This window comes from Vipera berus, assembly GCF_964194415.1.
Source record: "Vipera berus genome assembly, chromosome: 8".
Taxonomy (NCBI): Eukaryota; Metazoa; Chordata; class Lepidosauria; order Squamata; family Viperidae; genus Vipera; species Vipera berus.
In genome coordinates, this window is record NC_138211.1 from 19294515 (window position 1) to 19317530 (window position 23016).

Here is a 23016-nt window from a genome sequence, read left to right on the forward strand (position 1 = left end):
AGGGAAAAAAGAGTGCTAGTGAAAGGGATGAAGCAGGGGTGGGCAACTATGGCCCCTTTACGACCTTCGGATTCAACTTTAACCATGCTGGCTCAGGAATTTCGGGAGTTGGGAATTCTGGGGTGGAGTGTTGTGACCTTAAATGGTGAGGTCGCCAAGAGGAATGGGCAAATATCCTTCTTTCATCCCACAGGGATCCCAAGGGAAAAAGTCATCAGGGAAAAAAAACAGAACAGAATAACAGAGTTGGAAGGAACCTTGGAGGTCTTCTAGTCCAACCCCCTGCTCAAGCTGGAGACCCTTGATCATTCCAAACAAGTGGCTGTCCAGTCTCCTTTTGAAAGCCTCCAAGTGATGGAGCACCCAGAACTTCTGAAGGCAAGCCGTTCCATTGGTTAATTGTTCTCATGATCAGAAAATTTCTCCTTAGTTCTAAGTTGCTTCTTTCCTTGATTAGTTTCCATCCATTGTTTCTTGTCTTGCCTTCTGAGCACAGCCTCTTTGTGGATTAGGAAGTGTGGATAATCAGAGAGATTTCAAAGTGATCTGAAAACTCCCCAAAGAACAAACATTAACAACTCAACTTTCAGTCAAGCTCAACTCCTGGTGACTTTGTGGACACTTTTAGTAGTTTCCAGATACTGTTGATTTCTTCCAGTAAGGTTTCTGATTCCCACTTTAGCCAACAATCCTGGGATACCCTAAAATCTTCTCCTGAAATACTAATAAAATCTCACCTTGTTTAGTAAATCAAGTGCAGCAACATTATCAATAGTTCCTTCTCCACCTCTAAACAAGAAAAAAGCAGAAAAGAACCACACGGAGAAATTAAAAAAAAAAACACCTTTCAATCAGGCTGAGAATAAAGCAAAGAAGCAGAAGCCTCATTGGTGTGAAAAATTGCAAGCCAGATAGCAATAGCACTTGGATTTGTATACCGCTTCATACTGCTTTGCAGCCCTCTCTAAGTGGTTTACAGAGTCAGCCTGTTGCCCCCAATAATCTGAGTCCTCATTTTACCGACCTCGGAAAGATGGAAGGCCGAGTCAACCTTGAGCCACTCAGGATCGAACTCCTGGAGTGAGCAGTGAGTTAGCCTGTATTAATGCATTCTAAACGCTGCGCCACCACTGCTCCAGATATTGCTAGCACAGGGTTCCTCAACCTTGGCAACTTTAAGACTTGTGGACTTCAACTCTCAGAATTCCTCAGCCAGCAAAGAATTCTGGGAGGTTTTTGTTTTTTTTTAATCCCATTTATATCCCGCCCTTCTCCGAAGACTCAGGGCGGCTTACAATCTAAGCACAAACCAATGTGCTTAGCAATAGCCTTCATTCTATGTATATGCCTGCTTATTAGGGCTTTTGGCCCCCCCCCCAGCGGCATTATTACAGCTTATTGCCCCCAACAATCTGGGTCCTCATTTTACCTACCTCGGAAGGATGGAAGGCTGAGTCAACCTTGAGCCTGGTGGGACTCGAACCTGCACTAATTGCAGGCAGCTGGTGTTACTTAAGGAGGCATTAGCCCACTGCTCCACCAAGGCTCCTTAGTGAAGTACACAAGTCTTAAAGTAGCCCCCTGTGCTAGAACATTAGCTTCTGTGTGTCCCACCTCATTTTCCCACTCTTATCGAGGCAAATTCCACACTGCCAGAAGAGTGGAAATGTATCTCCAGAAGAAATGGGAATTTGTCTAAACCAGACATATCAAACTCGCCATGTCACGTGACCTCATGCAACGTATCGGAGCTTTTTCTCCATTGCCAGCAATGGGGTGGGCGCAGTTTTAGGATGATGCGGCTGGCCCACGGGCCGGCAGTTTAACACCCCTGGTCTAAACCATGTCTTATGTGAATTGAAATAGAGATAAAAAGGCACATTTTGGAATAATTATCACTAAGGCTACCAGATCCGTTCTGCAAAACTTTGAACATGCAGGTAGATGGCAGCAAAGTTTTCGTGGCTTGTTTTTCTCTGCTGTAATTTAGGTCATTTAAATTTTGCCAGGTTTTTCCAGAATGGGACATCTCACCATGGCCAACTCACTATGGGACAATTTGCTGTGGGTCAGTTCAATGCTTGTATTAATTGTTTCATTCAGTTACTTTTATTATTAGCGGCCATGATTTCATCAAAATTATTGTAACTCTTGTATTTCTGGATTGACTTTCTTTCTTTTATTATTATTGGCCACAGTTCCATTGAAATTAATTTAATTTTTGTATTTGCTGAATTATCCTGTGGCGAGTTGGTTGTGGCGAATTGTCCTAGATCCGATTTTTCAGCTCTGTTCTAATTCCCCTGGAAATATAAGTGGGGGGATGGATGAATCCAGGCCTAAAAGCAGTGGTGGGATTCAGCCATTTTGCACCACTTTGGCAGGAGTGGTAGCTAATTTTTGGTTGCCCAGGTCCAGAATGCACTTCCGGAAGCAACATCCACACAGAGAACTGGTTGTTCACATATTTGAATCCCACCACTGCAAAAAAAAGTCTGGCTCTGTCAAATGTTAGTGTGCAGAGACTCACTGCACTTTCTTTCGTGGGTAACGTATGTTTGATAGTAATGTCGAAGTTTTAAAGCCCGAACAATGACGGTGAAAACCTAATTTTGGTTTAATTTATTTCTCATTCATTCATTGTGCGCTTTCGCATCAGTCTGAACTCCTGGTGATTACCCCTGCAGTTTTCTTAACTTCCATTTGCAGAAGTGATTTGGTATTTGTTTTTATTTGTTTAAAACATTTGTATGGCTGCCCCTCTTCCCGCCAAACTCTGGGCAGCTCACACAACTCCACAGTAAAACCTCAAGTAGGAAGAACAGAAAAAACTGGCGCTGCAGCCCCACAACACTGACTGCAACCTCTTGTGTTCTCCTTCTCTTCCTTCAACCCTGCACTGAGGAGGGGGTCTCTGGAAGGTTAAAGGGAAACCTATCTGATCCCCAGTGGGAGGGTCTTCCATTGTCGGAGGTGACAATGTTTAAAGTGGTGTTTCTCAAACCTTTTTTTTTTTTAACTCAGGCCCCTTTGAAAAATTACAGAGGGCTCCAAAACAGCTCTTGTTTGTATGGATTATATTTATCTTTCTAAAAAGATATGATTTTATATATCTTTAAAAGGTTTCATTGTAATAAAAATACATATGGAACGAACAAAAACAAAGGAACTAAGAAATAGAGAATAAAGAAATAAGAATAAGAAAAATATAATTCATACCGTGATGCCATCTGCCCATCTCTCTATTGAGCAATTATCATAGTTTCTCCCCAATCTTTTTGTCCATTTATAGGGGTTATATTTATATGAGTTATATTTATTGATATCCACCATAATGACGTGATGGCTCAGTGGGTTAGGATGCTGAGTTTGTCAATCAGAAGGTCAGCAGTTTGGCGGGTCGAATCCCGAGTGCCGCGTAACAGAGTGAGCGCCTGTTACTTGTCCCAGCTTCTGCCAACCTAGCAGTTCGAAAGCACATAAAAATGCAAGTAGAAAAATAGGGACCACTACGGTGGGAAGGTAACAGCGTTCCATGCACCTTTGGTGTCTAGTCATGCTGGCCACATGACCACGGAGACGTCCTCGGAAAAGCGCTGGCTCTTCAGCTTTGAAACGGAGATGAGCACCGGCCCCTAGAGTCGGAAACGACTAGCATGCATGTGCGGGGGAACCTTTACCTACCTTTACCTTACCATAATGAAACATAAATGCACCCATTGCAATTATTGTTCTTCATGATTGTTGTGCAACTGTGGTGTTACATGGACGAACTTGTTGCCCTCTTTCTCTAGCAGAGAAAAAGGCCCTGTCCCAAGAGCACCCAGCTGGCTTTGAGCTTAAGGCAGAACTAGAACTCATAACCTAGTTTCAAATCCAGTGTGTTAGCCACTACACCAAACTGTATATTTCACATGCAGTTGATTCAATATGGGCAGTATCTGAGTTTTACCCTGGTTACAGCAATAAATTCTGCCTAGGAATGAAAACATGTACTCGTGAGACTATTATGGTGGAGAATATGTAGCACAGGGTTGAATTGTGGTTGAACCAGTAACAGGAGAATAGGATTGAAAGGAAGGAAGTAATAAATTAAGCAGCACTTTAGAGCCTCGGATAAGGAATTGCCCTGTCACAACCTCCCTCCCTAGGTCTAGCTATAGGAAGAGCAATGAATATATATATATATATATATATATATATATATATATATATATATATATATATATATATATATATATATATATATATATATATATATATATATATATATATATATATGTTGCTTTGGGTGCATATTTGTGCTGAAGATAACGTGTTCTCAGACATAGAACATAGAATCATTGGGCTGGAAGGGATCTCAGAGGTCTTCTAGTCCAACCCTCTTCTCAAGGCAGTTGCCTTCTACCAACTCAGTCAAGTGGTCATCCCTTCTAGTTTTGGAACCCTCCAGTGATGGAGCACCCACAACTCCTGAAAGAAAGTCTTTCCACTGATTAATTGTTCTCACTGTCAGAAAATTTCTCCTTACCTCTAGGTGGGATCCTTCTTTAACATTGCTCAGAGCAGTTATTCACGATCTTGTGCTGGCAGATCTCTAGTTAGCCTATATAGCTGTAAAAGAAATCTGTGGGATTCCCTCTCGTTCAGCATGTGTGTTTTCGGATAGCAATCAGTGGGCAAGCAGATAATGCAAGAAGCCGATTGGCCTTTCCCTGCTTTCTGCAGGAACTCACACTGAGGTGGGTCTGTGACCTGGATGGGAGAAGTGGCATCATAGTCGGAAGTTGTCAAAAGCCAAGTTGCTAACCACAGCTGCAAGTGTCTGCTGTGGATTGAGTCATCCGGTACTTGGCTTCATGGAAAACTGGAAGGCCATGGTTCAATACTTAGAGCAAAAGGTTTGCAAACAAAGAGATCTCAAATTCAATAGTCAAACATCTCCTGGTGAACCTGGAAAAGATTCCTGACCATAAGCCTGTTGGTTTATAAACTAAATACAGCCCAGCTTTAGATTCTATGTCTTCACACTGCTGCATGGCGAATTATGGTATAGAGTAGAGTAGAGTAGAATAGAGTAGAGTAGAGTAGGTTGGGATAGGGTAGGATAGAGTAGAGTAGAATAACAGAGTTGGAAGGGAACTTGGAGGTCTTTTAGTCCAACACCCTGCTCAGGCAGGAAACCCTATACCATTCCAGTCAAATGGTTGTCCAATCTCTTCTTTAAAACATCCAGTGTTGGAGCACCCATAACTTCTGGAGGCAAGTTGTTCCACTGACTAATTGTTCTCACTGTCAGGAAACTTCTCCTTAGTTCTAGGTTGCTTCTCTCCTTGATTAGTTTCCATCCATTGTTTTTGTCCTGCCTTCAGGGTCTTTGGAGAATAGGTTGACTCCTTCTTCTTTGTGGCAGCCCTTGAGATATTGAAACACTGCTGTATATGCCACCCTTACTTAATCATGGCTTTCCAAACAAAGTAAAAGTGAGTCTGTATAGCACTCGAAGCTATACAGACTCACTCACTTCAACCCAGGGGGAGAGCATTCTCTGTGGGCACGCCAGCCCTTTGGAATCAATTGCCTGTTGAGCTCCGGATGGCTCCCAACCTTCGCTCTTTCCGCCGTGATCTGAAGACCTGGTTGTTTGAACAGGCCGGCCTGGACTAAGGGGTTTGGGTTTTTTTTAACTATTTATTGTTAGGGCTAAATTAATTTAATTTTACTTTTAACTTTTGTACGTTGTATTTTATTGCCCTGTACACCACCCTGAGTCCTTTGGGAGAAGGGCGGTATAGAAATTCAAATAATAATAATAATAATAATAATAATAATAATAATAATAACCTCATCAACTTTAGAATGGATGGACTTCAACTCCCAGAATTCTGCAGCCAGCGAGGGAGTTAAAGTCCACCCATCTTAAAGTTGCTGAGGTTGCAAAATATCTTCTTAGTTATTAATCATTCTGATAATTTCACATGCTATTCCAAACACATTATGACTCGGTGTGTTGTGTATATCCAGCCTGAAATTAGGTTTACCCATTGCAGAAAAAAACATGTCTTAAGTTGACTTAGCTACAGTTGCTTGGCTTCACATAATATCCTAACATGTAAACTGCGGATTATCATGTGACTGAGCTTGAAAGATGTTGAAGAGACCCTAGAAAAAGTGATAAGGAGTCTGGAGGCTAAATACTATGATGAACGATTGAGGGAACTAGGTATGTTTAATCTAACAAAGAGAGGGACCAGGGGTGATACGATAGCAGTCTTCCAGTGCTTGAGGGCAGTCACAGAGAATAAGGGGGCTAACCTATTCTCCAAAGTACCTGAGGGCAGGAGACGAAGTCATGGGTGGAAGACCATTAGAGAAAGATCCAACCTAGAATTAAAGAGAAATTTCATGACAGTGAGAAAAATTATTCAGTGGAATGGGTTACTGCTAGAAAACTGGAGGTTTTCAAGAAGAGACTTGTCTCTTCTTGCCCGGAAAGGTATAACATCTCCTGCTTGAGCAGAGGGTGGGACTAGAAGACCTCCAAGATCTTTTCCAACCCTATTTTTCTATGTTCTATGAATAAGATGTGCAATCTCAAAGCGAACAAATTTCATCCTCAATTAATGAGAGGTGTAAAGCTGATCGACAGAAGGCCATAAAACGTGTCTCTAATTTTAGAAAACGCTAGATCCCCTGCTAGAAATTTGACACTTGATTGCTTTGAGAGACATGCATCCTGTTCCATATTAAAATGAAAATCAAGATCAAGAAACTTTGGTCAGTGCATGCAATCATGATACAAGTCTGTTTTACGAGAATCCCGGTAATGCTTAGTACAAAATCCTCATGACCTTTCTTTGGCCTGGGCTCTGGACGAGAGATGAACTCCTCTTGATGTCACTAGTAGTGTTGGATCAGTGTTAAATTTTGTGTGAATTTGTTGGGGACAGGCAACGAAAGCCAAGGACCCAATGCAGCTCGGATGATTTTAGTCCCACAAATCCGGAGCACCAGTTGAGTTTATCCAGATGTTTACAAAGCCATAGCTGGGTTGTGAGCCCCACAAAATCAGCTGAAGCACACTTATGATCTTTTTTTTTTAATCCCATTTATATCCCGCCCTTCTCCAAAGACTCAGGGCGGCTTACAATCTAAGAAGCACAAATCAATGTGCTTAGCAATAGCCTTCATTCTATGTATATGCCTGCTTATTAGGGCTTTCGCCCCCCCCCAAGCGGCATTATTACAAAGTCAGCTTATTGCCCCCAACAATCTGGGTCCTCATTTTACCTACCTCGGAAGGATGGAAGGCTGAGTCAACCTTGAGCCTGGTGGGACTCGAACCTGCAGTAATTGCAGGCAGCTGGTGTTACTTAAGGAGGCATTAGCCCACTGCTCCACCAAGGCACCGTTTATCGTCCAAGCGGATGCCGGTGATGTGGCGGTAGGAGCCGTTCTGCTGCAGCTCAAAAAGTATTATAGTTCAAATGTGGATAGACATTTTGAGCTATTCGCATGTGCTGTTCATTTATTGGGAAGAAAGCACGCACCCTCGGGCTGATATTTTTTTCATGCACACGTATTCTGCCCATGCAACTTTCTGGGCTGAGCATCCTTTGGGCACAGGCTAGTAGAATTGGTCCCACAGTGACTGTGTGTTTAAATAATCCAACCCACTCAAAGTCCTCTGATGAGAAGTCCTTGTCCTTCACCCCAGCAAGGTTCTCAGAGCTTGGGGCTAAGTTCTGGCAAACTGATACACGCTGCTGTTTGGATGAAACTCCTGTTACCATAACAACCAACACATGATGGGACCTGTGCGTCTAAATGGAGGACGAGGAGGGAATCATTGATGACTCTGTACCGTATTTATACCATCTTCGCATGTGGCTCATTTACTCCTCCAATATCTGCCTGTGTCGATGGAAATGAATCCCACCAGTTCATTCTGATTGATGATCGTAGAACTCCGCCAGATGGTCTTCCTGTCTTCTGATGCAGCTCCTGCTTCTTTCACTGAGGACATGAGACATTAACTTTGTATAATGCATCCTAGTGCAATGAGTCATGTGTACCCATCTGCTCCTTGGTATTCCTAGCCACATTTCTGCTGACTGCACCCTGACTTAAGAGTTTCTCCCCAGTACCAGACCACAACAGAACTCAATCCTTCCTGTGCTGAGCTCATATTTTGCTGTCGTAAGAAGTAAGACAACTTGCCATTTGTTGCCTGGATCAGAGCTTGAAATATTTTGGCCCTTGGGCTTTTCCCAAACCTTCTGAAATACTGCTATATTCACTCCTGATCAGAAGGAGGCATTATAGATCTGTTTTCCTTCTTGTAGGGACTTGTCAGGCACCTGTTAAGTAATATCTATCCCTTATCGGAATGTGAGCTCACAGGCATTGAACTTCGATAATTACACTGCAGTGTGTTTAGATCCTAGATTTATCTTTGGTCTAGGGATCAGCAGCTTGTAGGAAGGGAGTTCTTTGGATGCTATGAGTGATGTGCCTGATAGGAATAAGAAAGGAATCTGTACCATTTGCAGCACTTCTGAAAAGGACAGCCCAAAGAATAGTTGGACGTGAGGGGTCCTTGTTGTTCTCTGAGCTTGGTTGTTTTTATGTAGACATTTCATTACCAAATCAGGTAACAACATCAGCAACGATGATGTTACCTAGTTTGGATAACGAAACATCTGCAAGAAGTCAAGCTCAAAGAGCAGTAAGGAGCCCTCTTTTCAATCCTGAGTTACAAATATTCTCCTTGGTCCATATTTGGACTCTTCCCCAAAATTCTATGTTACAGGACAGATCATAGAATGTAGGCTGGAAGGAAGCCCTTGGAGCCATCAACTTCAACTTCACGCTTCATGCACATGAAAGTATCCCAACGGGGCTTCTCCACCTCTCCTTGAAGGCATCCAAGATAAGAGCAGAGGGGCTCTTGCTTGAGTTATCTTTAGTCCTACACCAATGGACATGTCTCCCAGCCCACCTCAAACTTCTTTCCTATGCGTTGGACCATTTTCTTTCCCAAATGCCTGTTTCCTACATTTCCCCCTGCTAGTGTTTCTTATTCCTTTGGATGAAAGCGGTGCTCTTTAAAATGTCATTCATAGGACCAGAAACTTTGAGTGATGTTCTCATGGGTGGTGTGTTTTATTTTGTTAGTGATGGGTGAGTGAGGAACGCATACAAAGGCTTTGTCTTGTGTCCTGCAATCCTCTTGTTGGCTGGCTGAAGCTCCCTGATATCTCTTAGAGACAGTCCTTTGAGAGAACTCTTGCCATCTGCAAAGGGATGGAATCATATGTAATAGGGGGAAAAAATGCAGCGACCATAGTCACTGCCAGGGTAAACAAAATTTTAAAAACTTACTGTGAGAAATATGAAATAAGTTCTCAGCCACCCTGGGGCATCCTTGGAAAAAAGAAAAGTTTTATTTTTGCAAAGGAAGAAAAATGTGAGGAAATTACATGGCAGGTACCTAGACAGCATTATTTTATCCAATGAATTGAGGTTATATCAACTCTATTTTAAGAATGCATGAATTAATCTTTTCTTTTTCGTGCTGGTTTATTTTATTTCTGCTGGAGTGCATTCCCCCCCCACCCCCAAGCTAGCATGATGAAGGGCTGATGATTGTGAGCACTTCAACTCCAGGTATTCAGTTACTGTTATGGAACGTAGTCTGGATTCCCAGGAGGGAGGGGTTGATTCCAGAGGAGCAAGAGACAATTCAGTTCAGATAGTTTGTGTCAGAGAAAGAGGGTGAAGACCGCTCCTCCCTAATAGTTCCCAGTATATATGTTTTCTGGGGGTGTTAGCATGCTTTAGTTTGGCAAGATTATATCTATAGGTGAGGAACAATAAAGAAAACCGTGACAAACAAGATGGGAAATGCTACTCTAGAAGTTGTGAAGGATGTTTGCTAGCCTTGATGATGTGTGACTGTGTATGTATGTGGATGTATATGATGATCCTAACGGAAAATGATGGATGTCCTTCTTGCTCACTTTTTATGGCAGGCCTCTCAATTATCTCTGACCTTAAGATGGGCTGTGGTATAATTCTCATTTCAACATGTCATTGCTAATTTTGGCTTATAGTTAAGCACGTAGCAGTCTTTTGACATCTTTATTGGAGCAGTAGTAATTTTATATCTTTAATGGAGATAGTAATTTTAAAATATGTAGTATGTTGTATTTGCTAGTGAATGGATCAAATAAAGTTGAGTAAATACTTGAAATGGAATGTGAGCATGCTAAACCAGACTGGACAACCTGCTCAACCTCTCTGGATCTTTGATGGCTACAAGATGACTAGCTATCTTAGACACCAGTGAGATCAGGATTAATAGTAATGGCAAAACCATCTTGTGTGCAGGCCATGAAGAGAGAGCAGGCATCTTTCAAATACTTGAAATATCTAATGAGTCAAAAATACATTATTAAAAGCCTCTTGGTAGTTAGGCTTATGGCTAGAAGACACTATGGTTTGTAGGATGAATAACTGGTAGTCCTTAATTTACGACCACAATTGAGTTCAACATTTCTGTTGCTGAGGCAGTCGTTAAGTGAGTTTCATCCCATTTTACCACCTTTCTTGCCACAGTTGTTAAGTGAATCGCTGCAATTGTTAATGGCTTCCCCATTGATGTTGCTTATCAGAAGGTTGCAAAAGGTGATCACATGACCCGGAGACACTGCAGCCATCATGAACATGATTCAGTTGCCAAGCATCTAAATTTTGATCACATGACCCTGGGGATGCTGCAACAGCCGTAGGTGTGAAAAACAGTTATAATTTGTTTTCTTTAGTGCCGTTGAAACTTAGAATGGTCACTAAATGAACGATTGTAAGTTGAGGTTCTACCTGAATAAGTTTAGAAATACAATGTATTGTCCTCGGAGTGTAGCTGAATTTTTCTTCTGTAACTTTTTTTTTCATAATTTCCATTCACTTTGTTAAGGGAAATTAACAAAAATGCTTTTCCAAAGAATGTTAATGTTAGTGAGAGAAAGAGTTCCACTATGTAGGATGTGGCAAGCAAATTTGAAAAATTCATATTAACATGTCCAGGATAGAATGAATGCTAACTTGAGACTAACTAACTGTCTAACTTTTGTTCTGTCTGGAAAAACACAAGCTTACCTAAAACTGTTAGCTATCTCTTTTAATCCCTTTCTGAAAAAACGTGAGTGCTCTGAGTAGAAAGTGCTTACTACATCTGCCATTGGCTATGTGGCCATGTAACATTTGTTATAATCACGGTTTGATAACCAACCACAGCAGCTTCACGTTTCACCATGTCATTAAATATGATTTACAAACTACACTGGTTGGGTTCAGATAACATGCAAGGTTGAAACTAACCAAATGTGGCATGATATCCAGATTACTAGAACAGGCCATGAGTGACTTCTGAAATATTCTCCACCAAATACCGGTATATGAGCAGAGAAATAGGTAGACAATGGGGAGGATAAAATATCCAGGCAGTTCTCAAGAGCAGGACTGTCTTGTAATGGAGACTGAAACATCACTGCTGAGATCCTAAGTCCTCTTTCATTTGGGATTGTGGTGGAATGTAGTCTGGATTCCCAGGAGGGAGGGGCTGCATTCCAGAGAGCAAAGAGACAGCAAAGCTTAGAGTGTGTGGTTGGGAGAAAGAGAGTAAAGAAGGCTTCTCCCTAGCAATTCTCAGTATATATCTATAGTGATGCAGATATTTGCTTCAGTTTGGCAAGATCTCTGTTTATAGGTTAGCAACAATAAAGGAAACTGTTTAGAAGTAATTTAACATGTCTGTCAGAATTGCCACCTCACACCTGCGCTCTGCTATCGCTCGGTACCAGTGTGCTGTAAACTGGGGGGGGGGGAGCTGGATGGGAGGGGGGAAGGCTTCACTGTTCACTGTACCTTCCTGAGACATGACTTCAAGGTCAGATGGCTGGGAATGGAAAGTAGCTGCTTGCCATCCCACACTTGAAGTGACTGTTCCAAAAACATCATCTTTAAATATGATTGGACGATGGGGGACCAGCGATGGGAAGTACCTAAGAGGGGGAAATTTATGCTTGGGGAATTTGGCACACTAGTTTAAGTTCTGGCTTTGCTCTACTGTATTTCACTTGACCTTTAGTAAACTATGCCTTTCTCAACAAATTGAGTTAAGGATCATTTTTGCTTAAAGGTTCAAGCTGAGGCAGGTCTGATAATTTCTTTCTTGGTTCTTGGGATCTGCCAGGGACTGAATGAAGTGTGGGGTGCATTTCTGGACAGATTGTTATGTAATGAACAACAGGGCCTTGACACACATCTGCCTTCCTTCATAATCTGCACCATGTCAGTGCAAGGACACCAGTCTTCATTGTGAGAATTTCCCCAAAATTTTTTTGTTTTCAGCGTCAAGTCTCTTTCAACAAATGGAACCAGAATTGCCAGAGGAGAAATTGTGCAAGAAAGTTCTTCTGCCTCCCTGTTTGTAAATGTTCACAAAACCAGAGGAAGCGTCGTTGTATTCCTTTCTACTAAAAAAAGAGAAAAAATAACATCCCTCCTCGGTATACTCTAAAGATAAAAGAAAAACCCAGGCTAAATTATTGATATTATTTGGGTGACATTTTAATTTAACACAACTGGGGACATCTTGGTGGCATTTGACTGCCTGGAGCACAAGAAAAGTACAATGTACTACAAAGTGGGTGGTGTTGGCTTCTTTAATGGCACTCACAGCTGGGGCTGGGGGCTGCCTTCGGGTCTCTTGTTTCCTCCCATTGTAGGCTGTGTCATGCGGTCTACTGACTCATAACTGGGACCTGCATTTGCGTCCCTGCAGCTTCAGCCAAACAGCATCCAGGATCATTAAACTGGAGAGCTCTAAGCCTGGATGTGAGACTTGTAGCGGATGCTCAGCCCCACATCTTAAAGTGAAGCAACCAACACACTGAGTCTCAATGCTTCTCTCCGGTTTGTAGTTCCTGAGTTAATCCTAAGCGTATACAAAACAGTGTGCATTTGGGGATCAACTTGATTTGGAGAAAACATAACCTTGTCGGGTCCCCAAACTAAGACAAATAGAGTTACTTCTGAGCAGTTTCCTTTATTGCTCTTCCCCTTCAGGCAGGATTTTTTCCCAAATGAAAGCAGCTGTTTGCATTACCATAAATATACCCTGAGAATCGTTAGGAAGGAGCATTCTTAACTCTCTTTCTCCCTACCAAACTATCTAAACTTTGGTGTCTCTTGGTCCTCTCTTGGAATGCAGCCCTTCCCTCCTGGGAATCCAGACTACACTCCACCACAGATCTTCAAGAAAACAACTAGGAATTTCTTGAAAAGGGGTCTGTTGCTGGCTAATTTTGAATTTTCAGGATGGCTGTTGAAATAGGACATGAAGGGATACCAGGACCAAAACAATCGTTGTATTTGAGTTGTCTTCATTAATTACCTACAGCACTAGGGTTCCTTCCCTAATTGCCAGTTGAGCTCAAGTGGCAGGGACAAGTCTGCGGAATTAACTCAATAAGGGGCTGCTTTTGTTGAGCAAGTTTTATTGCCCACCACCTCCAGAGTTGCTTAGTTTAGGATCAGCAAGGGAAGGATTTGGATTAAGTTTCTAGCAGTTATTGGGCGCCTGCTTCAGCAAAGGAGGAAAGTAATTATCTGACTGGAGTATGAGCAAAAGTTTGTTATGTCACCACTTGCAAAAGTAAATTGGGAAAGCTAGCTTGTCTAAGCTGGACTCTCTTCCAGCTGATGATTAAAAAATGCAGGTCAGTCACTAGACATGCCTAAACCCAGTTAACTGGCCTTATTGGGTCTCAAGTAACACATACCCTCTTTTTCGTTCAGAAAAATTCTGCATAAATCTCAGAACTGTCCCTGCACGAATATAAATTCCTTCTAATACAAAGACTCTATCTACAGGAAGTGATGGCTTTCCTTAAACACAAAAATGGCTCCAATCTGTTTCATTCACAGCCTGCTTCTATGATTAAGTCTTCGCTTACAGGACCGTGACATCAGCAAACATGGATACACACATCAGATAAAGGGATGGGGTGTATTTGCTTCATGCTTACAAAGGTTTGGGGAACTATCTGCTTGGCTGCTGGTGAATTGTGGGGGACAGGACTGTTGGTCTGAATCCACAAACACAGAGACTTTCCTGCCTTGCAGGGTTGAAGTAGTGAAGCAATTGGATTAGAACCTAGGAGAGCCAGGTTCAAATTCTGTTTTATTCAGAAAAATTCATGAAGACATTTTGATACAATTAACGTATTTTTCAATCTAATCCACCCTAGAGGGTCGCTTTTATGGGAAAAAACTAGGGGAAGACCTCTGATGTATCTCGTGTTAAGAAAAGGTGAACTATACATTTACACATAAATAAAATGTTGCACAGGTAGTCCTTGACTTACAACCATTCGTTTATGGGCTGTTCAAATGGCACTGAAGAAAGTGACTTATGACTGTTTTTCACATGACTGTGGCAGCATCCCCACAGTCACGTGGTCAAAATTCAGACCTTCGGCACCCGATTCTGATTTATGATGGTTGCCGTCTCCCGGGGTCATGCGTTCTTCTTTTGTGACCTTTTGAAAAGCCAAGTCAATGGGGAAGCCAGATTCATTTAGCAGCCACATTCCTGACTTAATAACTTCAGTGATTCACTTCACAGCTATGGAAAGGGAGGTCGTAAACTCTGTGTGTGTGTGTGTGTGTGTATATATATATATATATATATATATATATATATATATATATATATATATATATATTCATCCTGGCTCCTCCCAAACTCATTTCTTTCCAGGGATGATTGGATCTTGCAAGATGCTTTCCAAAAAATGCCATTTTCCCAACATTTGAAAGCACGGTTGCGCTGTTTAGTGCTGTTCAAGGCTTTATGGTATTCTTGCTCTCCAATTTATCTCTGGAGATGCTCAGTCAGCAAGGAAAGAAGTTACAAACAGTTGGATGCCCCCAGCTGGCTCCAACAAAGCCTTTAGTGGCAAATGATGGTTGGGTGTGCGTATGTGTATCCTTTTCAGGGAATTTATTAACTTCTGTGATGTGACAGAACAACCCGTAAGAATATGTTCTTGGAGTGATAAGGCTTCAGGAGAAGGTTTTGCAAATAGACACCTGCAGTCATTCTCAATTAAACTAAAAAACTAATAAAACATGCCTGCTCACAGTAAAGCCATCACAAAGAAATTACTGTATTTTCTGGCGTATAAGACTACTTTTTAACCCATGAAAATCTTCTCAAAAGTCAGGGGTCGTCTTATACGCCGGGTGCTGAAAATTTAGGGACAGGGCTGGCTGGAAAACCTGGAGCGGATCTCCCATTTAGTCTGCGCAGGGAAAGTGGGACCAATTGGAGAAGAAGCTGCAGTCTGTGATTTTTTACAGGGTTTATAGGGTTTCCTGCCTTAGCAGGGGGTTGGACTAGATGACCTCCAAGGTCCCCTCCAACTTATTATTATTATTATTATTATTATTATTATTATTATTATTATTATTATTATTATTTCCACTTGCACTGTTTTATGTTTACATGTTTGATGACAAACAGCCTTATGTTTATAAGTGACAGTTTTCCTACTAAGCACCTGCATGTCATAAGCATTTGAATTAAAATTACCATATTAAAATCAAATCTGATGTTTTTTAATTTTTATTTAGTGTGCGTTGGAAGAGGGGTAGTCTTATACGGCGAGTATAGCCCAAACCCTATAATTTAACAGGAAATGTAGGGGGTCGTCTTATACGCCCAGTCGTCTTATACGCCGGAAAATATGGTATAACAGGCCCCGCCTTAAGGTATTAGGAGGTAAATAAGTTCTAGTGGAAAGTAGTTTAGTTGCTGAGATTTCTGCAGCTCAACTTTCACTTCAGTAAATTCAGTAAAGAAGATTTTGGACATTCTGTGGCTGGACAAATGATTACTTGCACATTAAGTCTGCTGCCTAAGACCTTATCCTCTATAGCAGTTATCCATAACCAAGAGGCTTAAGGCAGGAAAGTGCCGAGAGAAAAAGGAGAGCAAAGCTTGAAATAAGCATGAAAGTTTATGCCTTTTAATAACATTTGTTAGTTGGAAAAGGTGCTATCAGACCCCTTCTGCTTGCAAAGTTCAGAAACTGCTTCAGTTGGAAAGGCTCTGAGCTCAGACGAGCATTTCAGCTCCTGTGGCTGATGGATGTTAATTCTCTGGGACTGTGAAAAAAATAAAGAATAACAGAGTTGGAAGGGACCTTGGAAGTCTTCTAGGAATCTAGGAAGGTGAAGATAACAAAGCAAACTGCTTCCTTATTAACTTTGCTCTTCATACAGGGTTGAAGAGATCAAATCCTACAGCAGAGGTCTTCAAACTTGGCCCTTTTATGACTTGTGGACTTCAACTCCCAGAATTCCTCAGCCAGTGTGCCTGGCTGAGGAATTCTGGGAGTTGAAGTCCACAAGTCATAAAAGGGTCAAGTTTGAAGACCCCTGTCCTACAGGCTTCAGAGAAGCTCTGGATCCAGGAATGTAGGACTAACAGGCTAAGATGATGAAGCCATGGGTTCTAGCAGCATTCTTCTCTGTGACAGTTGATGTGCTAATTTTTGTGAGTTATGGGAGGGGAGCAAAACTGACACCCCTTTTTTTCTGGTCTCCCAAGAACTACAGAGGCACAGCATCATTGAAGCAATGATGTGGTTGGAGAACTTTTTTCTTGTAAGTGTCACGGTTCCGACCCATGAAACTCTTTATTCAAGTTGCATGGCATCGGCATGTACATGGTTGAAGGCAAAATCTGAATTCTCCTCCCCTAAACACATAATATCAAAGCACAATTCCCTCCTCTAATTAACAGTCCAAAATCACATTCTCCAATTAGTTTGAAATGCCGACCTTCCCTCCAGTTCTCCAACCCGCCATTCCTTATCATCTCTTATTTCAAACAGCCTTGAAAAAACACTCTACTATGAGGTGGTTATGTCTAACTAATTCCCATGCACATTCTTCCTTCTCTCCCCCCCCCCCCAGCATCATCTAACTCTAAAAGTAACACACAAGTTAAGGGGAAATGGCTGCATTTTCATATATTGTCAAAGCAAGAACATCCGATGTTAGCAGAGTTGACAGCCACAAGTGAGCCCAAATTTTTTGCTGCTAAGAAAGACATTTGTTAAGATATTTGGCCCATTTTATGACCTTTCTTGCCACAGTTGTGACGTGAATCACTGCAGTTCTGAAGTTAGTAACACAATTCTTAAATGAATCTGGCTTCCCCATTGACTTTGCTTGTGACTCTGGGACAGTGCAAATGCCATAAACTGGATTGCAGTGCAATGTTCTCACCAGTTGCCTAGTGCCCAAATTTGGATTTGCTGCAATGGCCATAAGTGTGAAAACTGGTCATATGACACTTTTTCCCGTGCTGTTGTAACTTCAAACTATCCCTAAATGAACAGTTGTAGGTTGAGGATTACTGGTATGGTATGGTATTTAGCCCAATTTATGTTGGAAAATTCCTTTAGTAAGGATACTGCGAACCAAAATCATATAAACACCTTATCCTATTTTATCCAAGTAGAAAGATCCATGTCAAAATAACACTAGACATTCAGCACAATATATTGCTTTAAGCTACAACCAAATAAACCTATTTTAAAATAGAACATAGAAGACAATCTAGAGACAGGCAAGCAGCTGTCTTTTTTTGTTTTGTTTCAGATTTTTTAAAAGTAAAATGATAAAACTCTTCATTTAAAAATGATTTTTACTTTTCTAGTGCACTTCTTCAGTTTTGGGGGAAGTGAGAGCACATTTTGGGACTTTAAAGGGAAAAAAGGACTCCACATTTTCATTCTGTCCTCCAAACATGAAAAATCACAGAATACAAAAATTGGCATTGCATCTAATTGTTGTTCATTGGGTCTCAACCAAAGTCAATTAATTGCTTGCTTTGGGCTCCTCTGAGACTTTCAGAGCCTGCATGATCTTCTAAAAGCAACTCAACTCAAGATCCCCATCTGGATGAAGTTGGGGGGAAAAGGACAAACCCCTCTCCAACCTCAGGGCAGAGCAGCCTCTGAGAAAGGAAGATTTGATGACATTAAAAAAAATCACATGGACTCTCCCTCTGGTTATATTTGATTGGCAAGATGTATCCCGCCCCCCCAGTCTTGAAATGCTTGTGGGTTGACACAAAACTTAACATTCAACTTCAAATGCATTGTCACTTTGGCTCCACTGAATACTTTTGCACTTATAACTTGTCCTTTTCTCTAAGTTCTCCCAAGATTGACAAGACTTCTAAAAGCTCACTGACAGCTGAGGCTTCAGGGAGTTGACAGTCTACATAATTAAGAGGCATTTCTTTTTCCTTGTAAAGTCTGATTCAGTTAGAATGCCCATTTTGACTAATTGTGACGTACACACCCTGAGGGGGGGGGGAAATTAGTCAGAGCTTTTCAAGGGTTGATGTAAACCGTAGTTCGTATCTGCCACAGTTACACGCTGAGGAGGTGATCATAACACCCTCCCGATCATTTTTTTTCTCTCTTAAACAGATGAAGTCATCGGAGATCGATCAAGAATTATTCACAGAAAGTTATTGCAGGGTATGCAGTGCTCAGCTAATATCAGAATCACAGCGTGTGGCTCACTATGAGGTAAGGCGTGTGATGCTGGAGAGTGCGGGAAAACCTGGTGTCTGGTTTGTTGTTTTAGGTTTGTTGCAAATTGGTAATCTAACAGTGGGTTTGAAGGAAATAGACAAAGCAGGAGGGTCCTCATTTTATGGTAGAACATAGAATAGAGTTGGAAGGGACCTTTGAGGTCTTCTAGTAGTCCAACCCCTGCTCAAATAGAAGACCCTATGCCATTTCAGACAAATGGCTGTCCAGTCTCTTTTTGAAAGCCTCCAGGGATGGAGCACCCACAACTTCTGAAGACAAGCTATTCCATTGGTTGATTGCTTGCACTGTTAAGAAATGTCTCCTTAGTTTTAGGTTGTTTTCTCTCCTTGGTTAGTTTCCATCCATCCATTCTTGTCTTGTCTTTTGGTGCTTTGGAAAAGTAATTTAACCCCCTTGTCTTTGTAGGAGCCTCTTAAATATTGGAACACTGCTATCGTGACTCCCTTAGTCCTCAACCAAGACGTCTTGATTTCAAATCAATAAATCAAGAGGGTGGCATCAATTTCGAGAAAGCTTCAGAGAAACTAGAACATGTCCTGTGACAAACAATGAGGATGGTCAAGGGACTAACTTACTTAGGGTCTCCTAGAATCATCCAAACACTATTGTGCAAACCGAAAAAGATAGGTTTTCTACCACTTCAGCGATGGTTGGGTGATATTACGTAGATGTTTTAAGTCAGTAGTGGAGAAATGGTTTAAAGACTTGGCATCAAGCTGGAAAAGAGAAGAATGAAAGAGGAACTGTCACCTGAAAAATTGTCCCATAAAATAAGGTCCAGTTCTTTTGTGTATTGTTATACACAAGCACAAGTCTGGGATGCTTTACTTAGGTTTCTGTAGTGAGGATAGCTCTTCAAAGTCCGTGTTTCACCTTCTGAAATATTTAACATATGGTATCAAATCAATTCTTTATTACAGTCATAGACCAGCATAAACTTAACGTACTGATTTTATGAAGCCACTATCAAATCTTTAAAACTTACAAAAATGGTATGATACTTTTATCTCCCTCATCCACTCTGGTGATATTATTATTTTTTCATCATCATGTCTTTTGCAGAGGATGAGGATAAGAATGATAAGGTTGATCATGTGTCCATTGAAAAAAAAAATCACCTATCCCTGCCGAGAACAAATTTGATGATGACAAGTGGAGTTGGAGAAACTTTGCTAAAGCTGTATAATTAATGCTGATAAGTTTTCCCAGGAAGTTAAGGGAAGGAAAGGAATAAGGGTGTTTCTACAAACTGATCTCTGAGAATTTCAGTACAGATTGATATAATTTGTCATCTGATAACATAGTATTTAATACTCTCTGCCAGATTTAACACATTCTCTGCCAGTTTCCTCATGTTCTGAATATCTATATGCATCTTAGCTCAAAAGTGTTGTTTAAGCGGGCATCTTCAGACAGCAAACACATTTGGAAGAGTTCCTTTTGAGGAGAGACATGCTTAAAGAACATATGCTTAAAACTAAATGTACTTCCTCAAGCAGCTTTCTTTAATCTGCAGAGTAATGCAAAATGGGTCATAATATATTTATACAGGGATATAAGTGAAAAGTGGTATCACTTCATAACAGAGACATTTTTTGTCCATCGGTGGAAAAAAATATATACATAATATGTCTCACTTGTTGTGGAGTGTGACCTTAGGAATTCCTGCACTTGGCCAATCTTTGTCAAGCTCTGTAGCCCTTTTATTATGATGATGGTATGGCTGGTGAAACAGAAGCAAGAGAAATAAGGAAAATCCCAGCTTTTCAGATGTTGTGGCTTGCCCACCACTGGAGGTTTTCAAGAAGAGACTGGAAAGCAATTTGTCTGTAATGGTACAGGTCTCCTGCTCAAGCAGGGGGTGAGACTAGATGACTTCCAAGGGCCCTTCCTATGTCTTCTTCTAATTGCGACTGATCACTTCTTCACCCACCATGGCCAGTGGCTGAGAAAAAGATGAGCCAACCTTAATATATTGAATTTTAGAACATTCAATGACTTAGCCATTTCTTCTCCCGCTGTTCCTCCTCTTCAAATTACTTTCCCCAAATTTATTTTCTTCTGGGAAGAGGAAAAAGGGAGGGAGATACAACTAGAGTGTTTCTATAGATAGTGGCAAATAGGGAGAGTTAAGTACCCCTTCCCTTTCAGATTGTTATTTTTTGACAGTAGCCTACTATTTTCAGCTTTAAAAAAGAGGCTTGAAAGGGGGAAAAAAATAGTAAGCTTGAAGGCTGACTTTTGCATTACATCCACTTTGTTTATCATTAGCCAATCATCCGTGCATTATTTTGAGGTAGGTGCTAGAGTTTTCTCAAGAGGCAAAGCAGATATTTTCATCTTTGGGGATGATTGTTGGAAATTTACGAGCTTTGATTTAATATGCATTTGCAGTTTGTGTACTGTATTGCAGAAAAAGACCTGATGGGTAACCCAGGTTAAATTATGATTTTCAGCTCTTTTGGTCAAGACAAGAGTGGGACATTTTCGAGTTGCTTAGGGGAGGCAGGAGATGAACTGTAAGGAATGTGATGAATATGGAAAGTGAACATTTTGATATTTAGGAAAGATGGCTTTTCTCTTTTAATTTGTGTGATATTAGCATTTATTCTCCTGCTCAAATTTCAAAACGATCAACAGTTATATGGCTATGTGTGTGGCACAGAGTCCAACCTGGATTTTGCTGGATCCTTATGGAAGATCCTTCGCCCAACATCAGTGGAACTATCAATGCAGCATTTATTTATTTTGCTTCCTATTGTGTGTATCTGAAGCTCAGTCGTTGATGAGTGGTGGCAACAGGATCTAACATTCCCTTTGACCGCTTAACATGCTCATTGACTTGCTGGGTGGTGGCAGAGGGTTGAAGAATGGTTGCAGGAATTGGGTATATGTCTAATCTAGTGAAAAGAAGGACTAGGGTGGACATGATAGCAATGTTCCAATGTTTGAGGGTCTGCCACAAAGAAGAGGGGGGGGGTCAACCTATTCTCCAAAGCACCTGAAAGCAGAATAAGAAGCAATGGATGGAAGGTAATCCAGGAGAGAAGCAACCTAGAACTAAGGAGAAATTTCCTGACAGAACAATTAATCAGTGGAACAACTTGCCTCCACAAGTTGTGGGTGCTTCAACACTGAAGATTTTTAAGTAGCGATTGTACAACCATTTGTCTGAAATGATATAAGATTTCCTGCTTGAGCGAGGGATGGACTCGGAGACCTCCAATGTCCCTTCCAACTCTGTCATTTTCTTATCCTGGCTCTTGGCAAGGTGTTCCTCAGAAGGCAGCCGAAAGCAGCATTATTTTTTCTGATTTACAGAAAGCCTATTTGTGTGAAGAGCCTTGGTGGAGCAGTGGGCTAATGCCTCCTTAAGTAACACCAGCTGCCTGCAATTAGTGCAGGTTCGAGTCCCACCAGGCTCAAGGTTGACTCAGCCTTCCATCCTTCTGAGCTAGGTAAAATGAGGACCCAGATTGTTGGGGGGCAATAAGCTGACTTTGTAATAATGCCGCTTGGGGGGGGCGAAAGCCCTAATAAGCAGGCATATACTGTACATAGAATGAAGGCTGTTGCTAAGCACATTGATTTGTGCTTCTTAGATTGTAAGCCGCCCTGAGTCTTCGGAGAAGGGCGGGATATAAATGGGATTAAAAATAATAAAATAAATAAATTAAATGAATGAATGAATGTAGACTGCAAGTAGATTCCATTGCTTACTTGACTTATTATTAGATAGCTGGCAAGGTGTAGTGGTGAAGGTGCAGGACCAGGAGAGATGCCACTCTCGCTGCATTTTCACCTGTCCGCTGCGTGTCTCTCATCTCCCTGGTTTCCTTGAGTGCAGATCTTGATCAGGAAAATGTTCTCCCTCTCTGCAATAAAGGTGAATCTTAATTTTTCACCTCTCAAGTAAAGAGAGAGGAGAAAACAGAAAATCTCCTGATTCTGAAGTATTGAAAGCATAGAAAGGATATAGAAAGGAACTGGCACGCTGATTTGACTTTGTAGGAGCTGAGCCAATCAAATGCAAATCGAACGAACCACCGAAAAACAAAAGAATAATTTTTTTATATGGTAATTGTACTGCCAAACTTGTTCTCTAACTGCATTGCACGCTACCGTCTTGAATTGCTGTAATAAGATTGCATACTGCGCCTACAATATTTTTTTCCACGCTGGTTGTTTTCTGATCCCTGTTCGCCCCCCCCCAAAAAAACCCCAGTTATTATAAAATTGTTTTATAATAATTTGTTGCCTCCTTTTGAATGCAGAACTAACTGTACTGGGCTGGAATTCCTCTAAAAAT

General features: G+C 41.3%; 1 protein-coding gene across 1 annotated transcript in view; it reads left to right on the forward strand.

Annotated features, from left to right (window-relative positions):
- Positions 1–18578: 18578 nt before the first annotated feature.
- ZMAT4 (zinc finger matrin-type 4) overlaps positions 18579–23016 on the forward strand; it is a gene marked incomplete at both ends in the record, with an annotated part of 106601 nt that continues 102163 nt past the window's right edge. Inside the window, one exon of the mRNA XM_081333586.1 lies at positions 18579–18680. Coding sequence (XP_081189712.1) covers positions 18579–18680 — 102 coding nt within the window. The remainder of the gene's footprint in view (positions 18681–23016) is intronic.